Source organism: Chenopodium album, chromosome 17 (genome assembly GCF_948465745.1).
Source record: "Chenopodium album chromosome 17, dcCheAlbu1.1, whole genome shotgun sequence".
NCBI classification, from domain to species: Eukaryota; Viridiplantae; Streptophyta; class Magnoliopsida; order Caryophyllales; family Amaranthaceae; genus Chenopodium; species Chenopodium album.
In genome coordinates, this window is record NC_137850.1 from 43,787,901 (window position 1) to 43,808,951 (window position 21,051).

The window sequence follows — 21,051 nt, forward strand, 5'->3', positions numbered from 1 at the left end:
GTAAAAAAAAAAAAAAAAAAAATCAATTGTACATTATTGATTATGGAGTATGAAACATTATATTGTGTATAAAAATGAACTTCTATATTGTCAAAAGCAAGTTTATTTTCCAAGTGAACTTAAGCTATAGATGAAGGCTTCATTTCAGCCTTAATAGCAGCAACCAACTGATTAAAAGCTTCCGTCCAAGCATTCTTCATCTCCGGCGACCACATCTCTGGAACCGCCTCTTTTATTGTTTCCAGCAACGCGAATCTAGTCACCTATACAAGTAATTCACATATCTTCTAAGCTCAAAATGAAAATAAACATACCAATCTAGGAGTTTTGAAAGAAAATGCATTATAACTTGAAAAGAGTTTCTAATGAATTACCTCAAAATGTTCATCTACAACTCCATATTTTAGGTGGACTGACCCCATATGCTTCAAGGTAGACTCACCAACAGTTACTTTCCCTGCTTTTCTAAGCTGAGCAGCTGATTTACACGTCTGAGAGATAGAGAAGCAGCGATAAACATGAGAAATTACAAAATATAAACGTGACATATATGCCATTTTCATAGCAATCCGGCCACTAGGTGTACTAGAAAATTGGAACGGAGACAGTATGTATCATAACTATATTCGGCTTTAAGTCACTAGGAATGAATTAATTTATGGGAGTCAAAAATTTCATACGTACCATTACAAAAACAGACATAGCATGGGCTTTGAGCTTTGGGTTTTGCTCCAAGGGAACGTTCGAGTCCCTTACAAAAGAGAACATTTTCTTTGCTGTTGGTGCAATCTCAAATATCCTGCACGTAACCAATTTGATTACAATGTAAACAAACAAATTCGAGAAAAAAAAATACAAATAAAAGGAGGTAATCATGAAGCTAATCCAATTAGTTAATAGAGTTTGTTACCTCAAGAACAACTTGAGACCTAGTTCAGCAGAGTTCTTTTTCATGACATTCCATGATTTAACAACTAGGGCTTCTTGTTCTTCAGTAAACAAAACTGTTACATACCAACAAAAACACATTACGAAAAAAAAAAAGAACGAAACATATTAAGCATACGATATATATCATGGTAAATGACATGTTATATTCTATGAAAAATATGGTGAAAGACATAAAAATGTACCATTTGAGGCAGGACACGTAACGTTTTCGAGACTCATGCTGGTTTGAACAAAATCTGAATTATTTTGGCCTTGGTAAGATAAAAGGTAGTAGTATAAATTTATGTAAATGAAATTCAAATTGTTTAAATAAGAGATTTGATGACCTTTCAATGCTAGGAAGAGTCAATCAAATACAAAGTTTAAATTGTTTTACAACAATTGTATTTCAATCTAAGATGAAAACTATGGGTTATTGTGTTTGAAAAACCAGGGGCCTTAAATGGGAAAACATATATATATGCTGGTGCATTTGTTCAAATTTGAGTATTTCAACTTGACAAAATTCATTGTACTTCATAATAAAATGGTCAATTGGCTGCTTTCTTCTCCATTAAAAATTATAGGAAACTCCAAGTGGTCAATCATTTATTCTTAATGTATTTCTGGTGTTACCAAATTGATTGGTGTTTCTATAATTAGTAAGTTTAATATGAAATTTCATTCCTTGCTTATGGAAATTGGTATGAAATTTGTTATTCATACAAAATTAGTAAGTTAAGAGTATGATTTTATTTGCCTTGAATTAGTAGAGTTAACAATTTGGCATTGTAGATCCCACAATGAGAGAGACAAATTCATATAAAATGGCATTATAGTCAAAGGATTTACTTTGATAGGATGTCCAACTTCTAAGAGTATTGCTTTTAATAATAAATCTTTTTTTATCTTTTTGATGAGAGTATTGCTATTAATTTACTTTCAATAAGATCTATGAGTATTTTTTTTGGATACTTAAGTGTGAGAGGAAGTATTAAACACTATATTTTACATAAATAAAGAAAATTCAAGTTTTTTTTTTTTTTTTTTTTTTGGTAAATAAAGAAAATTCAAGTTAATATTCCATTATACTCCGTATAAGTTTAAGGTGTTGTTCCAAATATTTATCACCAGTTAATTTGGATGAAGTTTCCTTTAAACTTAACATCAAAAAAAAAAACAATTGGTTGTTGGTGTAGTGGTGATTGAGACTACACTTGCTGGAGAGAACTCGTGTTCGATCCCCCGCAACAACAATCGGGAGGGGACTGGAACCTAACCACCCAGAACTGATCCCCGAATCCGGTGCTCTGCTCTAATTGTCCAGAAGCTCAAAGGAACAGGGTTGAAATCTGCTTTGCTTTGCTGAAAATATGCTTTGTTTTACAGACATGTGCTTTGCTCTATTGAATCTACTATGGTTTGCTCTGCTGACTCAATTTGATCTGCTCTTGAGCAGAGCATCTTATTTATACTTACTACTTAGTAGAATATTTAACAGAATAAACCAGAACACAACAGCTTAAAAAATACAAAGTTTCATATGTGGCTGGCCACACGGTGTGGCCAGCCACAATTTTTTTTATAAAAAAAAAAAAATTCTTTCTCTCTCCTTTCTATTCTCTTTCTCTCTCCTCTTTTCTTCTTCTTCAAGCCAGAACATTCATCTCATTTTCTCAGAGAACGTAACACAAATTTTGCAATCATCATCAATAGTTGTCTTCATGGTTCGTTCGTCGGTGATTCGTTCGTCGGAAGTAGTGGTTTCACTGGGAGGGTAGTGGTGGTTTGGTGACTCCGTCGTCGGAAAACAAGTTCAAAGTTTTTAAGGCCAAATTCGGCCATGAAAACTCTAGATCTAGAGTTTTCATGGTCGAATTTGGCCTTTTTAGCCATATTTGAAGTGATATTCGAAACCATTGTTAACATTTTAAGGTATTTGTTTGATTTGATTTTTTTTTAATGGTTTGGTTGGATTGGGGTTTGTTTGTGGGTTAGGGGCTAGTGGCAAGGCGTTTAGGTTGGTAGTGGTTCGTTGGTGGTGGTTGTTGGTGGTAGTTTTTTGTTGGTGGTGGGTAAGGGGTTACTAGATCCGGGGTTACTAGGTGGTCTGGTTAGGGGTTACTAGGTCGTCGGTCAGGGGTTACTAGGTCGTCGGTCAGGGGTTACTTGGGGTTACTAGGTCGGGGGTTACTAGGTCGGTTAAGGGTTACTTTGGGTTACTAGGTCGGCGGCCAGAGGTTACTTGGGGTTACTAAGCTAGGTCGGGGATTACTAGGTCGGTCTAGGTCGGGGGTTACTAGGTCGGGGGTTACTAGGTTGGTTAGGGGTTACTAGGTCGGGGGTTACCAGGTCGGTTAGGGGTTACTTGGGGTTACTAGGTCGGGGGTTACCAGGTCGGTTAGGGGTTACTAGGTCAGTCAGGGTTACTTGGTCAAGGGTTACTAAGTCAGTCAGGGGTTACTTTTGTCTTGGGGTTACTTTGTCTGGGGGTTACTTTTGTCATTTGCTGATTTGACAACCTGCCGCATGGTGCGGCCAGCCGCACCAGAAACCCACTGCTTAAAAAAATAAGGCCTATATATTTGATTTACTTTTTTTTTTTTTTTTTTTTTTTTTTTTTTTTTTTTAATACATTAGGAATTTCCCTACATATGACTTCCTAATATTTATTTTTCTTACCTTTAAAAATAAAAATAAAAGTTATAGACTTTCTAGTTTCTAAAGAAAGAATTAAAAAAATAAAATAAAAATGTAAGCCTCATTGGCTAAAGGAGTAAAGCCTAAAACCCAGAACCCAACTGGGCTAAAACTCTAAACCCAACGCCATCTCCTCTTCTTCTCGCCATTTTTGCTCAGAAGATTTGCTCTGATTCTTGGGTGCTGTCTATTCTCGATGGAGTGCTGACATTGTTGGGTAAGTTATTTGTAACTCTTCACACTGTTGAATTTCTTTTAGATTCAATATCATTATTTTTTAAGATTCTTGTAACTCAATTGGATTGATATCCATCATTTGATGTTTTACTTAAATTTGTTATATTCAGAACTAATTTGCGGAATGTGAAATTCAAGATTTGATTTTTCTGGAGAAATGGGTTTAAAACCCAATTTACAGTAATTAATTTCTCAGAAATAAATGTCTAGTTATTCAGATCAATGTTAGTGAGTTTCCCATCAATTTAATTGGGAAACTTTGAGTGATTAACTTAAGTTAGAAAAAACCCAGATTATCAATAGTTTACTGATTTAGTTACTCTTTATTTCCTTTGACAAGGTGAACCCTTTAATTTTGCTGCTTTACTGGACATATTTGGGGAGAAGTTTGATAGGGTTTAAGGAAAGCTGTGAAAATGAGAGGAAGAATTGGGTTGTTTATGAACCCTAGTGGATTAGGAAGTACAACAATTGGGCGGACAAGTAAACTTGTTTCTTGTTCTGCCTTTTCCTCCTCTGCTGGGGATGGCTCAGGAGGAGGTAGAGGCCGAGGCCGGGGTGTCTCCGGTTCGCCTCTATATAATTTTGTGGCTGGTGTAGCTGACTCGAATGAGGGATCGGAGGATTCCGATAAATCATTACCTCCTGTAGGACGTGGGCATGGAAGTGGAATACCCATTCCTTCCTCCCCATTTCTTCCTTCATATAATTCCTTTGTTGCATCAAACCCACCACCACGGCATCCAGGATTAAGTCAGGGTAGAGGCGGTCCAGTTCAACAGTCCTTTGAGGGAGGAAATGAACTGGAATCACAACATAAAGCACCTGTATTTCTTAAGAAAGATGAATTTACGGGCACTAGAGCTGAAGCTGAATCAGTTGAGTCTGTACCTCGCCAGCCTATTGGAGAAAAGAATCTTCCTGAAAATATTTTGAATGTATTGTCAGGAACAGGGAGGGGAATCCCTGATAGAAAACCGGTATTTGAAAATAGGGTTAAAGAAGAGAATAGGCATATTAGGCCAAAGCAAGTTGGTGCTCCTGTCATTGGAGCTGGAAGAGGGGGAGATAGAGCTGAGAAAAGTGAGAAGGGCTCTGCAGGTGCAAAGACTAAAATAAGCAGAGAGGAGGCTATAAAGAAGGCAGTTGGCATCTTGTCTAGGGGTGATGATAGAAGAGAAGATGGAGGTGCTGAGAGAGGAGGTGGTCGTAGGCGAAGGGGTGGTAGATCGAAAGACGACTCTGATGATGAAATGGAGGATGAAGACGAAGAAGACAAACTTGTCATAGGTGATGATGCAGATGGTGAAAAGTTAGCCATGGAGCTTGGGCCCAGCATGATGGCTGAACTGACTGAGGCGTTTGAAGAAATGGCTACTGATGTCTTGCCTGATCCAGAGGAGGATGAGTATCTCGAGGCATATGATACAAATCTTAAGGTAGTATTTGTTCTTCAATCTTTTCTCCTGTACTTGTTGGATGAGCTATTTCATGTGGTAACTTCACTTTTGGGTTGTAGATTGAATTGGAGCCTGAATACTTGATGGGAGATTTTGAGACAAATCCTGATATTTACGAGAATCCCCCTATTCCTCTTCGCGAAGCTCTTGAGAAGATGAAGCCATTCTTGATGGCTTATGAGGGAATAGAGAATCAAGAGGAGTGGGAGGTAAGCATTGTCCTGCTATGTTGCATTTTCTGCTAATTAGCTTGTTTTTCTACTTTGCTTTAACATGAATTTATCAAAACTGTTTGTTAAAAATAGTTTTGCAATTTGTTTCTTGTATCTTTGAATTCTTATTCATTCTCTGGTATTGTAATCAGTGCTGATTCCTCTCCATTTCCCTTCCAACGTTTTTTGACCTTTCACATCATTCCACCTTGGTTAAGAAGACTGATAATTTGGTTTTAAGAGCTATTTAGTTTAGGATTAAAACGCACACGTGTATGCATGCACACATATAATAATATAGGGATCAGATCATGTGTGTATGTGTTTGTGCCTTGGTAGTTACGTGCTTCTGTGTTGATAAATTGTGGCTAGTTTGTCTTTTTAAGGTTAAAAGCCGTTTATTTGGCTTCAATGGAACTTGAGTGTGAGCACATGCAATGACAGACAACGGATGTGTAGGTTTATGTGTGTGCGAAGAAATAATATTGATTTCTCAGTTATTACCTTACTACTGACATTTTTCAGTAAGCTATAGAGATGCATAGCTCTTTTGGGACGCTTGTTCATATGGCTTATAGTTTACATGATTTATCATTTGTCTAAGCCAACATTCATTCTAATAATTATCTGGCCTTTGCTAGGAAATTCTAAATGAGACAATGGATAGAGTTCCACTTTTGAAAGAGATTGTCGATCACTATTGTGGGCCTGATATAGCAACTGCAAAGCAGCAACATGAAGAATTGGAAAGAGTTGCCAAAACTATTCCTGCTAATGTACCTAATTCTGTGAAGAACTTTACTGACCGTGCTGTTCTCTCACTCCAGGTTGGTCTTTCCTACCTTGCTATCCCTTTTTTCAGGGTATAATTTTTTAAGGTTTAAGGGTGTAATGCCATAATATCTTAGATTTCTGCTCATAGTAGCGGTGCATAAAGCATTGAAGCAAAGCATCCGAGATTCAATTTTGTTGCAATTGCTCTTATAAGTGAAGCTTTAGTTTGCATCTAACTCTTCCTCAGTTCCTCTATACTGATACAAGAACAGATAGAGATTTTGATTCCTTCAGCCTCTTTTGCTGTTGTACCCGGATATCTGTGGATGAGTAAGAACAACAAAATAATGTATGATATGACAGTAAAGAATATAGGATGATCAGTTATTCTATGTTAAGATTATCTACCAGTAAATGGATGAATTTTTGTAACACAAGTATGGAAATCTTTTTATAATCATTAATGCCTTTTGATAGAGATGGTTATATTCTATTTTCTCTGTCCCAAAATTATTCCTACCAGCCATTTTTGGGTTCCAAAATAATCTCTGTGTTACTTATCATGTGCATTTCCTTTCCTTCATGTTTCCACCATTTTCTTTTACACTTTCAACATTTTATTCGAACTTAATATGTAAATGCCTTCGCTACTGTTTACTGTATATCTTTATGTCCATGCTCAAGAGGGAGTGCCAAATTAGCATGAAGTTTTGCAAGAACCTACAGGAAGGCAACACATCTTATATAGGGGAGTAATATGGACTTTTATTATCTAGTTGCTTTAATTTATGTATAGAAGTCATTGCGATTGATTGGTTAGTTGCTTTGAACAAAATTGGGAAAACCACTGCCTTTCTAAGGTTGCTCTTGTAAAGGGTCATCCCACCCTGCTTGAGCTCTCTAGGAATCATATTTTTCCCCTTGGTAGCTATAATCTTTAGCTGCTTCACCTGCTTGTGTATGTTGACATAAACTCACTCTTAATACCCCTGCTTAAAAAAGCATCTGTCGGTATGTTGTAAGTTTCATGATATTGTCTAATAATTCTGATTGGACAATCTACTGGCTGAATTTCCTTGTTAAAAATGCGATTACAAACTAAAATAGCAATATTGTTTAACTTTATGATGCAGAGCAATCCAGGCTGGGGATTTCATCGAAAATGGCAGTTTATGGATAAGCTGGCACTCGAGGTTTCTAAATCCTGCAAGTGAGCAGATTATTGAGGCTTAGTTTACGGTTTGCATTCTTCAACAAAGACCATGTTCTGGGTATACGAATTTTTTTTCCAAAAAGGAAGATTAGTTTTTCAATAAACCTCTGTCCATTGACAGGCATAACAGCTAGAGGATTTTTTTTGTACTCTGGTTGTAATTTTCCCCCCTAAATTGTTACAAGTAATTGAAATTTTGCATGCTTAAATCGATCTTTCGAGCTGTTTGTAGTTGTGTTGCTGCTCTAATTGGCAAAATTGTAACTGATATGTAGTTTGTAGTCGAATATATAGAACTACAGAATTGGAAGACACTGTAATTTGTATAGATTTTGAGATTTGAAGTAGTGACAGTTAACAATATCTTTTTTTTTTTTTTTTTTTTTTTTTTTTTTTTTTTTTTTTTTTTTTTTTTGAAAAATTAGTAAACAGTGTCTTAATTCATTCTTCTGTTTAAAAAATTATGATCCTGCTAATGTGAATTAATTAGGAAAACTATAAGCAATAATTTGTACAACAATGATTAACCTAGGTAGGTTTTTTTTTTAAATAATAAAATCTAAAATGTCAATATGAATTTATTATTTTTTTTTTAATTTTTTTTTCGAATAGATGAAATATCCAACTTTTTTTTTTTTTTTGAAAGAAAATAGTTGAAATATCCAATTTAACTAGTATGTAAACATATGTACTGCTTTTTAATTGATAGGGTGATTATTTACCTATAATCGAATGAATTTTGATGACTCAACATCTTTGATGCCTTATTTTGGAATTGTAATATGTTTTGATCTTGGGACCTATTTACATTTATTGAGCTGGAGAGAAGGAAATTAGGAGTTAAGCTGAACTGATTAGAGGTGAAATGAACTGAACTGATTGGAGCGGAATTAAACTGAATTGAACTAAATTTAAATGAAGTGAACAAACCCTTGATGTTTTGAATCTTCAATTAGTAATAATCATCCCTTACATGGAGTAGAAATTAAATGACACCAAAAAAGAGGAGATAACATTAAAACAGTTTGGTATGGTTTAGTTTGTAATTTTTTTATTTTATTTATAAAATTAATATATTTGCAAAATATCTTAATTGAAGATTGAAACTATTTTTTTAAGATAAAGTATGCGTATGATTTGTTATAACTTTTGGTTTGGTTTGGTTTAAACCGTCACAGTAAAATTGTAAACCAAAACAATTGAAAAACAATTTAATTGCGATTTAGACTTAATCAAGGATTATATGAGTAACCCTATCTCATACCCCGTTACTATTAACAAGTTTATCACATCCCACGTTCCTAGCACATTATAAAAATCAAAATTTACAGAGTAAATAATAAAATCTAAAAAGTAGGAGTAGATGTAGTTGCAGGAACATGTAGTAGTGTAGAACCGAATTATAGTTGAATGGCACGTACTAAGGTACGTGTCACATTGGACACGCGTCCTTTGTTGTTGGAAGGCATGCAAATTTTATAAATACTTGGTATTGGATATACACAAATCCAATTAAACTCATCTATCATTATTTCTTCATTTTACTTTGATTAAAAACAGTATTTTTAAGCTTCATTCTGTTATTCAAAACACTGAAAAATGGCATCTCAAGTTCAAAGCTACAATGTTGAGGTAATTTTGCTACACTTGTACAATTTTTTATTATTATTTTTTTTTCGTATAATCACTCTATTCATAACGATTTTTGGATTTGCAATTTTGTTGATATTGTTATATTAATTTTAAAGTAAATTTGGAATTATTTTTGTATTTATTTGTATGAAAAAGAAGATATTAATGGCTTAAGTATATTGTTCAATATCTTATAATGTTTATTTGCTTTAAAAAAAAAAAGAAAAAAGAAAAAAGAAGAAGAAGAAATTAAGTTTGTGTTACAATGTTTCATCATCTAAGCTTTTCCGATCTTATAAACTTAAATGGGATGTAATCAAATTTAATAGTGTGATATTACTTTGTATGATTATCAATATAAAGGACATACTATTAGAAATGTGATACATAATATTCCACAACTAATTAATTTGAACCAATTAATCTGGACCGGAAAGAGTTTTGGTATGACTTGTACGTATTTTTATGCTAACCTTAGCCGGTCTTTTGAAACAAAACATTGTTAGTAGATAAAATTTTCAATTTGTATTTTTGGTTTTTGTTTTTGGATCTGAATGAGTTCACGAGGGCATTACAAATAAAAAAGGATACGACCTAATAATTTATCATAATAAACTATAAACATATGTTTTCCCTTTCATTTGATGGACTACCGTAACATAATCTACTACTACGTTTTGCAGGGGAAAACTAATCAGCTAAAAAAAAGAACAGGGCACACCCAGGACAAGAAAAAGGAGAAGACCCAAGTCATCAAGGATGACGCATCTGAGGCAGCCCAAGCAACCATGGATGACGCGTATTATGCAGCCCAAGCAACCAAGGATGCAGTCCAAGCGGCCAAGGATGCGGCATCTGAGGTAGCCCAAACAGCCGAGGATGATGCGTTTGATGCAGCCCAAGCAACCAAGGTCGCGGTCCAAGCAGCCAAGGATGCAGCATCTGAGGTAGCTCAAAAAGGCAAGGATGACGCGGTTGTTGCTTCCCAAGCAACCAAAGTCGCTGTCCAAGCAGCCAATGATGCGGCATTTGATGTAGCGCAGAAAGGCAAGGATGATGCGTTTGATGCAGCCCAAGTAACCAAGGATGACGCGTTTGATGCAGCCCAAGCAACCAAGGATGAGGCGTTCTGTGCAGCCCTAGCTACTGATGATGACGCGTTTTATGCAGCCCAAGTGACTGAAGATGATGCGTTTAATGCAGCCCAAGAAACTGAGGATGATGCATATAACGCAGCACAAGCAACCAAGGACAAGGCATCTGAAGCAGCCCAAACAACCAAGGATAACGCATGTAATGCAGCCAAAGGAACCAAGAAGAAGGCTGGCTCGGAGATGGCAGAAATGGGTCGAGTCAAAGTAAGAAAAGTTCTGTAGATGAGATTATCATCAATCGACTTTTGTAAACGTAGCCTAAAACAACCTTTTTGCTAGTTTTAGGTCTTGTTAAATCTTAGCCTAAAACAATATTTTGCACGGTTTTGGGTCTTGCTAAAGTGCCCAAAAACTGTTTTACTAGTTTGTATGATTAAAACAATGTTTTAGGGGCAGCTGTTTGTTAATCACTGTGTTTTGGTTATATATTATCAATGAAACTTAATTATTACTTTGTTACAACGTAAATGTTCATATTTCAATTGGAAAGTAATAAAAAAAATGAGAAGATTTGTACAAGAAATAAAAACTTGCAAAGATTTTAAGAATGTCCAAGACTCCCAAAGTCATTAGTAAAAGATCTCTGAATTTATAATTTTTGGGTCATCAATGTGCCATAGAAAACTACCAATCAAGCTTTGCCCAACCTAACTACGATGGGCCATTTACAAGCTGATGGCAGCCAACTAGCCATGCCTGCATAGCGACAACTCGAAAAAACAAAACCCGAACTTAAAACGAATTTCTTAAAACGAATTGAGAAAAATATGTTGGACAAATATCTCTAAACTCTAGCTTTGTAAGTGCATATTAAGCTGTCCGTGCCCCTAGATTGCCCAGAAAAAGGTCCCAGAAAAAACAGGTCACTGAGCAATGTACAAATATTATTGAAGATGAGCCTTCCTATATCTGATTTTGGCTTCATTTTTCTCCACAATATGGAGATCAGCCAGTAAGAAAGCAAACTAAATTAACAATGGAGAAATAAACAATCTCATTTCAAAATTTGAAGGAAAAGAAATCAACTTTACTTGTCATGATGGCAGGATATACAAAAAAGTTGACAACATAGGCAGTTTTTAACCGCAACCATAATGCACATCAGGATTATCGGCAACATGATCAAATGGAATTTCAACTCTCTCCTTCACAATGCAACGGATTTCGCCATCCTCCATAACCGCTGTTTTACCAGGGGGGCAACGTGCACCAAGTGCCCTGCCTTGGTCATTGGGTTGTTGAAACAATGACAGGACATTTAATTTGGTACCTTTTTTCTGAAGCTTAGGCTCAAAACCAGCCAAGCTAAGAAGAGAGATAACGCCAACAAGGGTAAGCATGGTCTTGGCAGTGGAATGAACAAGAAATCTAAATCCTCCCCATAGCTTGCTGGGTTTACTTTGAGTTTGGCTTTCCTTTGACTCGTTGCCCCCATTAAGACCATTTTGTGCAAGCTTACGTGAATATGGAGCACGTGAGGGATAATTCTTGTCTAGCACCAAAGAATTGGGAGAATGGGTTTGATATGGAGGAAGTAGCAGTTCATTGTCGTGCTCCACCTTCATACTTGCAAAAGCTTCTGCCTCTTGTATCACATCAGAGTGCTCCCCTTTATACTCACTGAGCTTCTTAAGCAACATCTTACGGCTGTACTCAATTTCTCCAATCACAGCTTCTCTTTCGTATTGCTGCTGTTGTCGTAAAGACTGATCCAAAACATGTAACAGTTAATACACATCACAGCAAGCCACCATCTGATAGACATGTCCTAAATTGAACACCTCTTAGCTACACACTAATCTTTACGCAAAATCAGTAATTGGACAAGCATTATATCATATTATTTACTCCCCCTCTTAGCTACACACTACAAGCTTTATGCAAAATCAGTAATTGGACAAGCATTAAATCATATTATTTACTTCCCCTGACTACTCCGCCTTACATATCTTCATTCTACAAGCCAAAGTACAATAAATTTTTATGAACCAAACATGATGCAGTGGTATTACCACTGCCTTCCACAACCCCGTCACAGGGCGATGCTTACACCATATGAAAGAATTGTAAACTAGATTCACAGACTTTTTTCTTCTTCTAATTGACTCATAAAGACACCAGCTTCCGGCTTCCCTGACCATCTTACATGTCACATTTCAATGACTAAATAGCAGAAGTGAAGAACCCTCCGATGTCTCCCTAGTAAATGATTGAGGCTGCACAGCAGCGAAACACAATTCTTTGTTCTTTCTTAGTTTTAGGTTGGGTAATTTCGCATACCAGCTATACATGAACTAGACCAATCCTTCCACAATTGGGTAGTTCAACTCATGCAAAAGATAAGCTTCATTTCAAGACGAAAAATTAAATCAAGGCACCCAATTCCAACCTTTTACAAATCACTGAAAGGATAGTTCTTATTTATAAAGGTATAGATTTAGGATTACGGGACCAGCTAACCGCGAATCGAAAATGAAGCAAGTAAGCAACTTTGCTCCAATAAGCACCTTATCAAAGCACACTATATTGGCAAGATAAAAGAGTACACAAAGAAATAATGGGTACACACATTAGCCATATGATTACTTAATCAGTTACTAAACAAAATGTGTTAAAATTACCATTTCTTTTCCCCTAATAAATAATTAAAAACAAAATAGAATTACTCGCAATCTCCTAGCAAAATTGGCAAAATAACATACCACCAATTTCTGAAAATCCCAAAATATTGTTATAAACAGCAAACACTCCTAAATTCTGCAACAAATCTTCGAATAATACACCAAATTCAACCAAAATTAACAAATTCTTCAAATTAACAACAACCCAGAAACAGAATCACAAAACCCTAAAAACCCAAATGAAAAAAAAATCAAAGATGAAACCAGAAATAAAGAAAAGGGATGCATAGAATTACTTGCAAAGAAGCGAGCTGATTCTCAAGGGCATCAAAAGAGTAGCAAATGTTCAAAAGGGCATCAGTTTCTTCATCAGCTTCGTCACCATTTTGTGCAGAAGAAGAAGAATCGCCATTGTTTTGAGAAGCTTCAAGGTGAGATTGAAGTGGGTTTGTTGATTTATGAATGCAATTTGCGATTTTGGAGCGTAATTCAGATGCTCGAACTAACACCATTCCTATCCTCTCTTCTTCCATTTCCATCTTTTTTGCTCTTGTTCTCGTTCTCTCTCCACTTCACTGAAAACAAGTAAACCGCCAAAAATGCTCTATTGCGGGGGTAGAGTTTTGGAATTTAGGGTTTTATTTTATTTTATTTTTTTGGGAAAGTTATTTAGCACCGTGATTAAGAGAAATAAAGAAAATGATTTAGACGAGAATTAAATTCCAATTTTAGATATATTCCCAAAAAAATAAAAAATAAAATAAATAAAAAATCAACATAGATATGGCTTTATGCTGGTATTAATGCCTTTTAAAGAAGTGTCTTAATTTATTTAAATCTTGTTTAGAGTAAAAATTCACCGTTTTAAAGCTAGTTAACCTTATTAGCTTATCACAAACTACCCATAATCTATTCGTTTTAGGAAATTAATTCATGTGCTAATACTTATGGTATATTCTAAGGTTATGTTCTGATTGACTGAATTGAGCTGACTGAACTGAACTAAACTTATCTTAACTTATTGGAGCTGAAATGAACTAAATTGAACTAGATATTTCATGAGAGAAGGAAATTAAGAACTTAACTTAACTAAACTGAAAATAATCTGAAGAAAACAGACCTTAAATCAAATTAAACTTGGTTTAGTGGAAAAGATTACACTAAGGTTAGAGTTTAAATGTTCAATCCCTACTAGAGATACTTTGAGGGTAGGAATCCCTTCCCCTTACCCTTCCCTCCTAACTAGCTTAGGTTTACTTCCATTGTTTAGGTTTTTAGCCTCAATATTCTCAATTTATTTATTTGATATTCATCAACTAGAAAATGCAAATTTGTGTGACTATTAATAGCAAAATGCTCATGTTGGCTTATATCACCTGTAAAATATGTTCTTCTGCATCATTTTTTTTCCCCAATATTTCATTATCAAAAATATATTAAGCAACAATTCTCCAAGAAATTGACAAAACTAATCTTTCTTGAGTAATACTTTACCACTACATAGGAGACCGACCAATCACACATATGCCAAAAATGCAACCAAGCAAAAGCCAAATTCCATTCCCTTAGCTTATCTTCTCATATTTAGAGGTTCAACTTGAACCACAAACTAAGCAATTTCATCAAGATAATAATGATCAAATAAGCTCAAGTCCAATTACATTGAAACATTATCAACTTTGTTGTCTTGTTCATGCATAATTGAGTGACATCCTCGCGGCACCAATAGACATAACAAGACCTTGAGCCAGTTTGATCAGCACCTCTTTCGCGCTATGTTTGTGTATCAACCATCTACTCAGTTTTTTCAGCTCATAAGTGGGTGTATGATCACTGCAAGAGATCCTTGGGGAACTGATAGCGGAAGGAAAAGTCGTGGGGAATCCATTCAATGCCTTTCCATCCTTTCTTATGTCGAAAGTTGTAACTAGAAGTAGTCCTGTTTCTCTGAAGATCTGCAGGAAGAATCTGCTCCAGAATCTTCATGAATTCAGGTGGGTGTAAGCTGGATTCTTTGGCATAACTCTCTACAATCTTTGGCAGTAGTATCTTGTTCTGTTCTTTATGAACTCGATAATTGCTTAAGATGTACTGGTCTCTTGCAGCCATCAGGTCTTGGAACACTCTCTGAGGCGTGTATATACGAATCTATGTACACACATAAAGCACAAGATTGTTACACATAATGTATAAAACTTTCAGTAAGACCTTCAAATAAACAGTGATGTTTTGTTGTAAGGTTATTACTTGTGGATCGGAATGGCTTCCACAGCAAAGGGAAAAGTAACATAGAGGTTCACAGTGATCAATCGCGAACATTCTTCTTCTGTCTCCAGTCCTGAATTTTTTCTTAAGATGGAGTAGTTTATGAAACCACTGCAAGAAGATGGATACATACACATTCAAATTGTTTCATGACATAAAAGATTTAAAAGTAATTATAATTAAAAGTTAAAGAAGATATACTTGTCCCGGGTGAGGCAATTGGTTCCCAAGAATGTAGTCCTGTATCATGCTCACACTGATAGTATGACTCCCAATACTATATGCAGCCTGTGTAACACGAGCAGCTTATAAACAACGATTTCAAAACATATACACCATACTCCCTCCGTCCCAAAACTAAGTTTTAACATATTCAATTTGGATGGTTTTCCCTGCATTTTTTTTTGAACTTGTGACTCGTGGGTAAAATCCCACCCATCCACTTTTTATTCTCCACCTCTTCCTGCTATAATCTCTGCTTTATAATGCAGTATAAACTTAACTCTGGGACAAAGCGAGTATTTTTTGGAGATGAATTAAACAATGAGTAAATTCTGAACCTTTAATATCAAGGACACTCGTTTAAGCTTGTTTTGTGGCACTCCATACTCCAGAAATGCCTGTATTTCGCGTCACCAATAAAAAGACTTCAGCATTATACAGCAAAGCATGTAAGAGAAGTTGATACAATGCTAAAAATTTGTTATTGGTTATAGCATTCTTACATGCATCACAAGAGCATTGTGCACATTAATCCAAAATGCTAACTTCTCTTTGTGGTTCAATTTGCTCGGTTTTACTCCATCCAATTTGTTAACAAGTAACCTGCAGACAAAAAATGAACCTCACTGCAAGATCAAAAACTGAAACAAACATTTAATACGATGATTAATGAGTCGATGATATAATTACCTATATTTATGAAGCATGGGCTCAATATCTCTGAATTTAGTACTGTCCCTATGAATCTGAAGGACCTCAACCATTTGACAGTAAGGTCCACTAAACTCGAAATGTCCTCCTGCTTGGTAAGGTGCATCTGAATGTAAGTCCTGAAAAGATTTTATCCTAAGAGGACTCCACAAATTAGATTCATGAGTTTGTGGTGATCCACTTATCGACGATGGAATTGATACAGCAGGTGATGAGAAATTGTTGTTGATCACAGAATTTCCTGCCAGTTTACAGTAAATTGCTGAAATGCACCTGATCATCTCCTCTGAAAGCCAATTTGCTGTCTCTTTAACATCACTGAAGTTATAGGTGGCTAAATTGTTTGAAACTTCACAAGCTTCTGGCTGATGAGATAAAATAATTTATCCAATTCAGCATCAAGAGTTAAATTCTTTAGCAAAAATAAGTTCAGCTAAGGGCCGATATGATAAGTTCAGATAAGGAAAAGTAAGTTCAGATACGGGTTTTCATTCAGGTGAAACCGTGAAACGATCAAAGCCATGTTCTTTACTATCAGCTGTTTTCAGATTACTTTATTGCAGAGTTCATTCAGGTGTATTACAGTACTAAACAGAAACTTAAGGATTTATATGCATTCATGTAGCAAAATTATAATGATAATGTTACTAGTAGAAGTTTTACATGAAAAAAAATACATTTATTTACCTCTAGCATAGTAAGAGGCAAGGAATGATAAGAATTTACAGCTTCTGCAACCTTTCCTGCTAGAGGAGATAATCGACTTGCATAGACTGTCGATTGATGAGATAACGAAGAGTGACTCCGGTGAATGCTACTACCAAGCACATCTTCTTGTTCCTTAGCTTCATTATTGTGTTCTTCTAAGCAAATGTTGTTAATGACAGGTTGATCTGCAGGAATCTGAAAACGATCAGAACAGACCTTTTGTTCTGATAAAACATTGTTGCTGTCTTTTGACAGTGAGGCTAGTCGGCGATCAAGTGCTTTCTGATACAGGGAAACAAGATACTTCTCCAACTCCAGTACTTCCATCTCTAACATCGCGATTTCTCTAAGAAGTTCTGTGACAGACTGAAGCAAGAGGAAACATTACTGCGCCGTTTATATCAGCAAGAACTTTCAAATTAGCATCAATAATGCATTGGTATAAAAAGTGTTACCTTTGGCTTTGAAGATATCTGAAGTTGAGAAACAGGTTTCTCCATGTTTACAGCTTCACAAGTGTTGGACAATAAGCAGCCTTTTCGGAGTGTCGATCTGAAAGAATGAGCTTTAATACAGTTTGGTGGTAAACCAACTAATGAAGGTAGAAGTTGCTAAGTGAGCTTCTTCCATAGAAATTGGATGTACATAAAGTGAAACTAACTGATGTTTTATTGTTATTTGAAGACTTGGGTTTTTCTAAGGACTCGAATACTTCTGAGCTGAAATAGTTACACTAGTTACTAAAGTAATAGGACGCAAAATAATACTGATGGTTTTAAATATAAACCTCTATTGTGTACGATGTCTTCCTTTTTATTACGCCTCTATCGTTGCTACATTATCCTAATCTCTCATAAGTCATTAATTATAAAGAATAAAGAATACATCATAAAATAGTTTAAAAATTATACTTCGTATGATACTAATATTAATCATGATGTAGGGAGTAATTTTTATTTATGATATAACTAAAAGAGCAATCTTTTTAATTAACTAGTGGCTTCCTCTTTTAAAGGTTAGTTTACTTTTTAAATACTCCGTATTATTATTCCACTTTTAATTTAGTTCACATGTTTCCCATAATCTCTATTTCCCGTATCTACTCGCTCAATACAACTCTTATTTTTTTTTTCCTTTTCTTTTAAGATTGCTCAATACAATTCTTTATACCACGTAAGTAAATAAAATATGTTTCGTGCCATCTATTGTCTCAGGAGTATAAACCAGTGATTCTAACATTCACAAGCAAGTTCAAACTTTGGAGTATAGTAGACTATTCAGATTGACTTCAGAGCTGAGAATGGTCCTAAAATTGACAAAACACTATATTGGTAATAGTTCTTTAAGCTTATATAATCCATAAATGAAAGAATTTAACACACAAAAGGAAATTGAAGAAGATGGCCAAAAATTCCCCTTTTATTTGCCATCTTTTTACCAAAAATTCTCACAAAAATCGGTCAGTAAAATAAGATGGGGAGCATATTTATTATCATAGACATACATATATTCAACATTCTAAACATTGTCATTGTGACATAGGTGCATTGTCAAGCCTAATAAAAAAGTTGTATTCAAGAATTCAACAAAATTTCAACGCAAGAGGCTCTTATAATCATTCCCATAATCTAACTTTTTGCCTAATAATCACTAACAGTACCCTCAATCAATGCCTTTATTTTTTTGGGAAAGGAGAAAGACATGATCTGAAGTTATTCAATAATTAGAATAACTAAATCACCCTTAGCTTCAATCAATATGTTACTATAGCTATGAACGCAAAATAATCATTTGTAACATGTCAAATGACTACAATACATTTACTGCGTATATGTATATAAGTAAGCACGGGATACTATGACAGCCTTTAATTTGCATCCTTTATTAGTTGTCTAACTGTTAGACAGTTAATCCGAGTCTAAGTAAATAGGCTCGTGAACAAAAGATCAACGTCATGAAACTATGAAAGCGCAGTTGTATTCAACTAACTACACTCACGAAGAAGGCTCACAGAAAAAACCAACATGAAAACTGCAACCTTAGTAAAATCCAACAGATTTTGACAGTAAAGCACAGAAGTGTAAGCTGAAGATAAATACAAGTTCCACATTTATTGCAAACAGAACAAATTACTGAGATATGGAGTGAGACTACTCACACGAATGTCAATCAAATGTCCTTTGGAAAAGCTTAAAAACACTAAATATTAAGAAAAAAAGGGGGGAAATTTTTCATTATTCTTGAAGTAATTTTACACAGTTTTTTGTGTACAAAATTGAATTAAAAAGGTGGGTATAATTTGTTGACTAGTCCCTTGTCAAATGTAAAGCAAAACCACTTAATTGTCTGTTGTAGTAACTTTAATTGGACGTGGTGGTCTAATTTGCATGAAAAGAAGGGGTGGTGGCTTTTTGGTTGTATAGCTACAAAGTTTATTTGAAATGGTTAATTTGATTTTAGCATAAAGGTTGCAAGTCTTGTAGTGTACTATTATGCACTTTGGTTATTGCATAACAACTTTTCCAAAATTTATGATCTTTATAGTGTTTACATGGTCATGAAAGTCGCTCTTCTAATTGTTCATCTATGTTATTCAAACACTAGTATGAGACCGGATATAAGAGCCTATTCTCATTTACTTAACTGAGATGAGCTGAACTAAACTGAACTTATTAGATCTGAACTGAACTGAACTTATTAAAGCTGAGCTGAGCTGCACTGAACTTATTAGAGCTGAGCTGAACTGAAATGAATATTTTATGAGAGAAGGAAATTAGGAGCTGAACTAAACTGGACTTATCAGAGCTAAACTGAACTGAACTAAAATTAATCTGCCAAGAACAGGGCCTAAGTAAAATTAAATATGTAAGCATCATACAATTGGACATGAGTACAAAGATTATCACGCAAGCCAATAGTTTCCGTCGGAAAACCAACTTTACCAAAAGTCTAAATTGATGATTAGAGTCTCTAGATGGATTTTTTATGGTTGAAATCATGGGATTGATTTGTATATTCTATTAATAGATTAGTTCATTAAAAAATCTATTATGGCTAATTTATATCCCAATTAAACATTAATAGATTAGTTCATTATTATCGCTATATGGCTAAAAATGATGGTCTAGATTATATTATGTAGGCTCCTTTTATCATTCAAGTTAGTCAATCATGCATCCAAACACATTAAAGAATCTCTTTGATGACCCCTTAACTTTTGATAAATAAAAAAGCCAGCTTTGCATGCAGAAAAAGAAACTTATTAAATGCATGTAAGATGAAGTAAAGATTGATGCCTTTGCTTAATGCCCCAAGTGATGCAACCAAAAGGATGGATATTGATAAAAAGGCAACATACCTTAAAAGGGCTGAAAGTGTAACATAACCAAAATTTCCATTAAACAAAAAGTGTAAGATAATTAAATTGATGATGTGAAATTACTAGGTTTTGGTGGGCTTTCAATGTCTAATTGCTCATCTCTTTTTGTCTTTGGTCAAAGGCCCAAAAAGGTTTGTCTTTTACAGCATGCATGCATTATAAGCATTAAGCAATATGCTTGATTCATCAAATTACATGCTTTCTCCATTAACAAATTGTTGGACCATATTGATTACCATGCTTGTCAAAGCATAAATATTATTATTAAAATTTTAGTGCATCTAACATGTGCATAATTACGTTTATTAATTTTATGTTTATTGATGCACAAATTTGACCATTTATATATGTTACTATGTAAGAATAAAAGAAAAATTGATCATTTAAAATTGACAATGAGATCCAACCCTTAAAATTTATAAATACTAGTATATTTTTTTTTACAATATTAGTAAAAATATCAGTCGAAGTTGATGAATATTAGTGCACAAATTTGAAAAAAAAAAGGTGCTACTACCAGACTACCACCATTCCTAAAAATTCAATTCACTAATAACTGTCATGTTTGAAATCAAATAATGTTTAACTGTATTTTTACAAATTAAAGAATGATTTATATGAAAGATAAAAATTAGTACTTGAAATCTTATTAGATTCGCCTCTATGTAAATTTTAAAGTCAAATGAACCGAGTTTCGGAAACAGAAGAAGTGTAGTTTTAGTTTTATGTGACATTAATTTTTAGTGCTTTCATCCCACTAAAATTGAATGAGCATTTATGCAATCCAGTTAGAAACACATTATTCTCAAATAAAATATCTTATGCTAGGACTC

General features: G+C 34.7%; 5 protein-coding genes across 5 annotated transcripts; 2 read left to right on the forward strand and 3 right to left on the reverse strand.

The window, feature by feature from the left end:
- Nucleotides 1-111: 111 nt before the first annotated feature.
- Nucleotides 112-1,289, reverse strand: LOC145589827 (anaerobic nitrite reductase Glb1-1-like). The gene is made up of 5 exons (XM_081646510.1): nt 1,134-1,289; nt 911-1,004; nt 685-799; nt 375-491; nt 112-263 (listed from the first exon to the last, which is right to left on the reverse strand). The coding sequence occupies exons 1-5, from the start codon at nt 1,168-1,170 to the stop codon at nt 120-122; spliced, it is 507 nt and encodes a 168-aa protein (XP_081502636.1). The 5' UTR covers nt 1,171-1,289; the 3' UTR covers nt 112-119.
- Nucleotides 1,290-3,541: 2,252 nt separating this feature from the next.
- On the forward strand, nt 3,542-7,890 carry LOC145589823 (uncharacterized). The gene is made up of 5 exons (XM_081646507.1): nt 3,542-3,847; nt 4,208-5,306; nt 5,387-5,536; nt 6,181-6,366; nt 7,447-7,890. Exons 2-5 carry the CDS (start codon nt 4,284-4,286, stop codon nt 7,525-7,527), a joined length of 1,440 nt encoding a protein of 479 aa, XP_081502633.1. The 5' UTR covers nt 3,542-3,847; nt 4,208-4,283; the 3' UTR covers nt 7,528-7,890.
- A 1,145-nt stretch (nt 7,891-9,035) lies between these two features.
- LOC145589825 (uncharacterized) lies at nt 9,036-10,624 on the forward strand. The gene is made up of 2 exons (XM_081646509.1): nt 9,036-9,158; nt 9,842-10,624. Exons 1-2 carry the CDS (start codon nt 9,126-9,128, stop codon nt 10,532-10,534), a joined length of 726 nt encoding a protein of 241 aa, XP_081502635.1. The 5' UTR covers nt 9,036-9,125; the 3' UTR covers nt 10,535-10,624.
- A 658-nt stretch (nt 10,625-11,282) lies between these two features.
- Nucleotides 11,283-13,558, reverse strand: LOC145589824 (plastid division protein PDV2-like). Its single transcript, XM_081646508.1, has 2 exons — nt 13,230-13,558; nt 11,283-12,018 (listed from the first exon to the last, which is right to left on the reverse strand). The coding sequence occupies exons 1-2, from the start codon at nt 13,470-13,472 to the stop codon at nt 11,392-11,394; spliced, it is 870 nt and encodes a 289-aa protein (XP_081502634.1). The 5' UTR covers nt 13,473-13,558; the 3' UTR covers nt 11,283-11,391.
- Nucleotides 13,559-13,698: 140 nt separating this feature from the next.
- LOC145589822 (uncharacterized) lies at nt 13,699-17,451 on the reverse strand. Its single transcript, XM_081646506.1, has 8 exons — nt 17,295-17,451; nt 16,819-17,205; nt 16,111-16,496; nt 15,924-16,023; nt 15,759-15,818; nt 15,400-15,486; nt 15,181-15,309; nt 13,699-15,081 (listed from the first exon to the last, which is right to left on the reverse strand). Exons 1-8 carry the CDS (start codon nt 17,337-17,339, stop codon nt 14,764-14,766), a joined length of 1,512 nt encoding a protein of 503 aa, XP_081502632.1. The 5' UTR covers nt 17,340-17,451; the 3' UTR covers nt 13,699-14,763.
- Nucleotides 17,452-21,051: the final 3,600 nt, after the last annotated feature.

Bases quoted from the DNA above. Each gene is read 5' to 3' on its own strand.
- LOC145589827 (XM_081646510.1), bottom strand. From the start codon at position 1,170: ATGAGTCTCGAAAACGTTACGTGTCCTGCCTCAAATG. The intron at 1,005-1,133 runs GTACATTTTTAT...GGTATGTAACAG, and splicing joins TACGTGTCCTGCCTCAAATG to TTTTGTTTACTGAAGAACAA. The intron at 264-374 runs GTAATTCATTAG...TTACTTGTATAG, and splicing joins TTGTAGATGAACATTTTGAG to GTGACTAGATTCGCGTTGCT.
- LOC145589823 (XM_081646507.1), top strand. From the start codon at position 4,284: ATGAGAGGAAGAATTGGGTTGTTTATGAACCCTAGTGGATTAGGAAGT. The intron at 5,307-5,386 runs GTAGTATTTGTT...TTTGGGTTGTAG, and splicing joins CATATGATACAAATCTTAAG to ATTGAATTGGAGCCTGAATA. The intron at 5,537-6,180 runs GTAAGCATTGTC...GGCCTTTGCTAG, and splicing joins AGAATCAAGAGGAGTGGGAG to GAAATTCTAAATGAGACAAT.
- LOC145589825 (XM_081646509.1), top strand. From the start codon at position 9,126: ATGGCATCTCAAGTTCAAAGCTACAATGTTGAG. The intron at 9,159-9,841 runs GTAATTTTGCTA...TACGTTTTGCAG, and splicing joins TTCAAAGCTACAATGTTGAG to GGGAAAACTAATCAGCTAAA.
- LOC145589824 (XM_081646508.1), bottom strand. From the start codon at position 13,472: ATGGAAATGGAAGAAGAGAGGATAGGAATGGTGTTAGTTCGAGCATCT. The intron at 12,019-13,229 runs GTAATTCTATGC...GTTTTGGATCAG, and splicing joins ATCAGCTCGCTTCTTTGCAA to TCTTTACGACAACAGCAGCA.
- LOC145589822 (XM_081646506.1), bottom strand. From the start codon at position 17,339: ATGGAGAAACCTGTTTCTCAACTTCAGATATCTTCAAAGCCAAAG. The intron at 16,497-16,818 runs GTAAATAAATGT...TTATCTCATCAG, and splicing joins TGCCTCTTACTATGCTAGAG to CCAGAAGCTTGTGAAGTTTC. The intron at 16,024-16,110 runs GTAATTATATCA...TTTTGTCTGCAG, and splicing joins CCCATGCTTCATAAATATAG to GTTACTTGTTAACAAATTGG.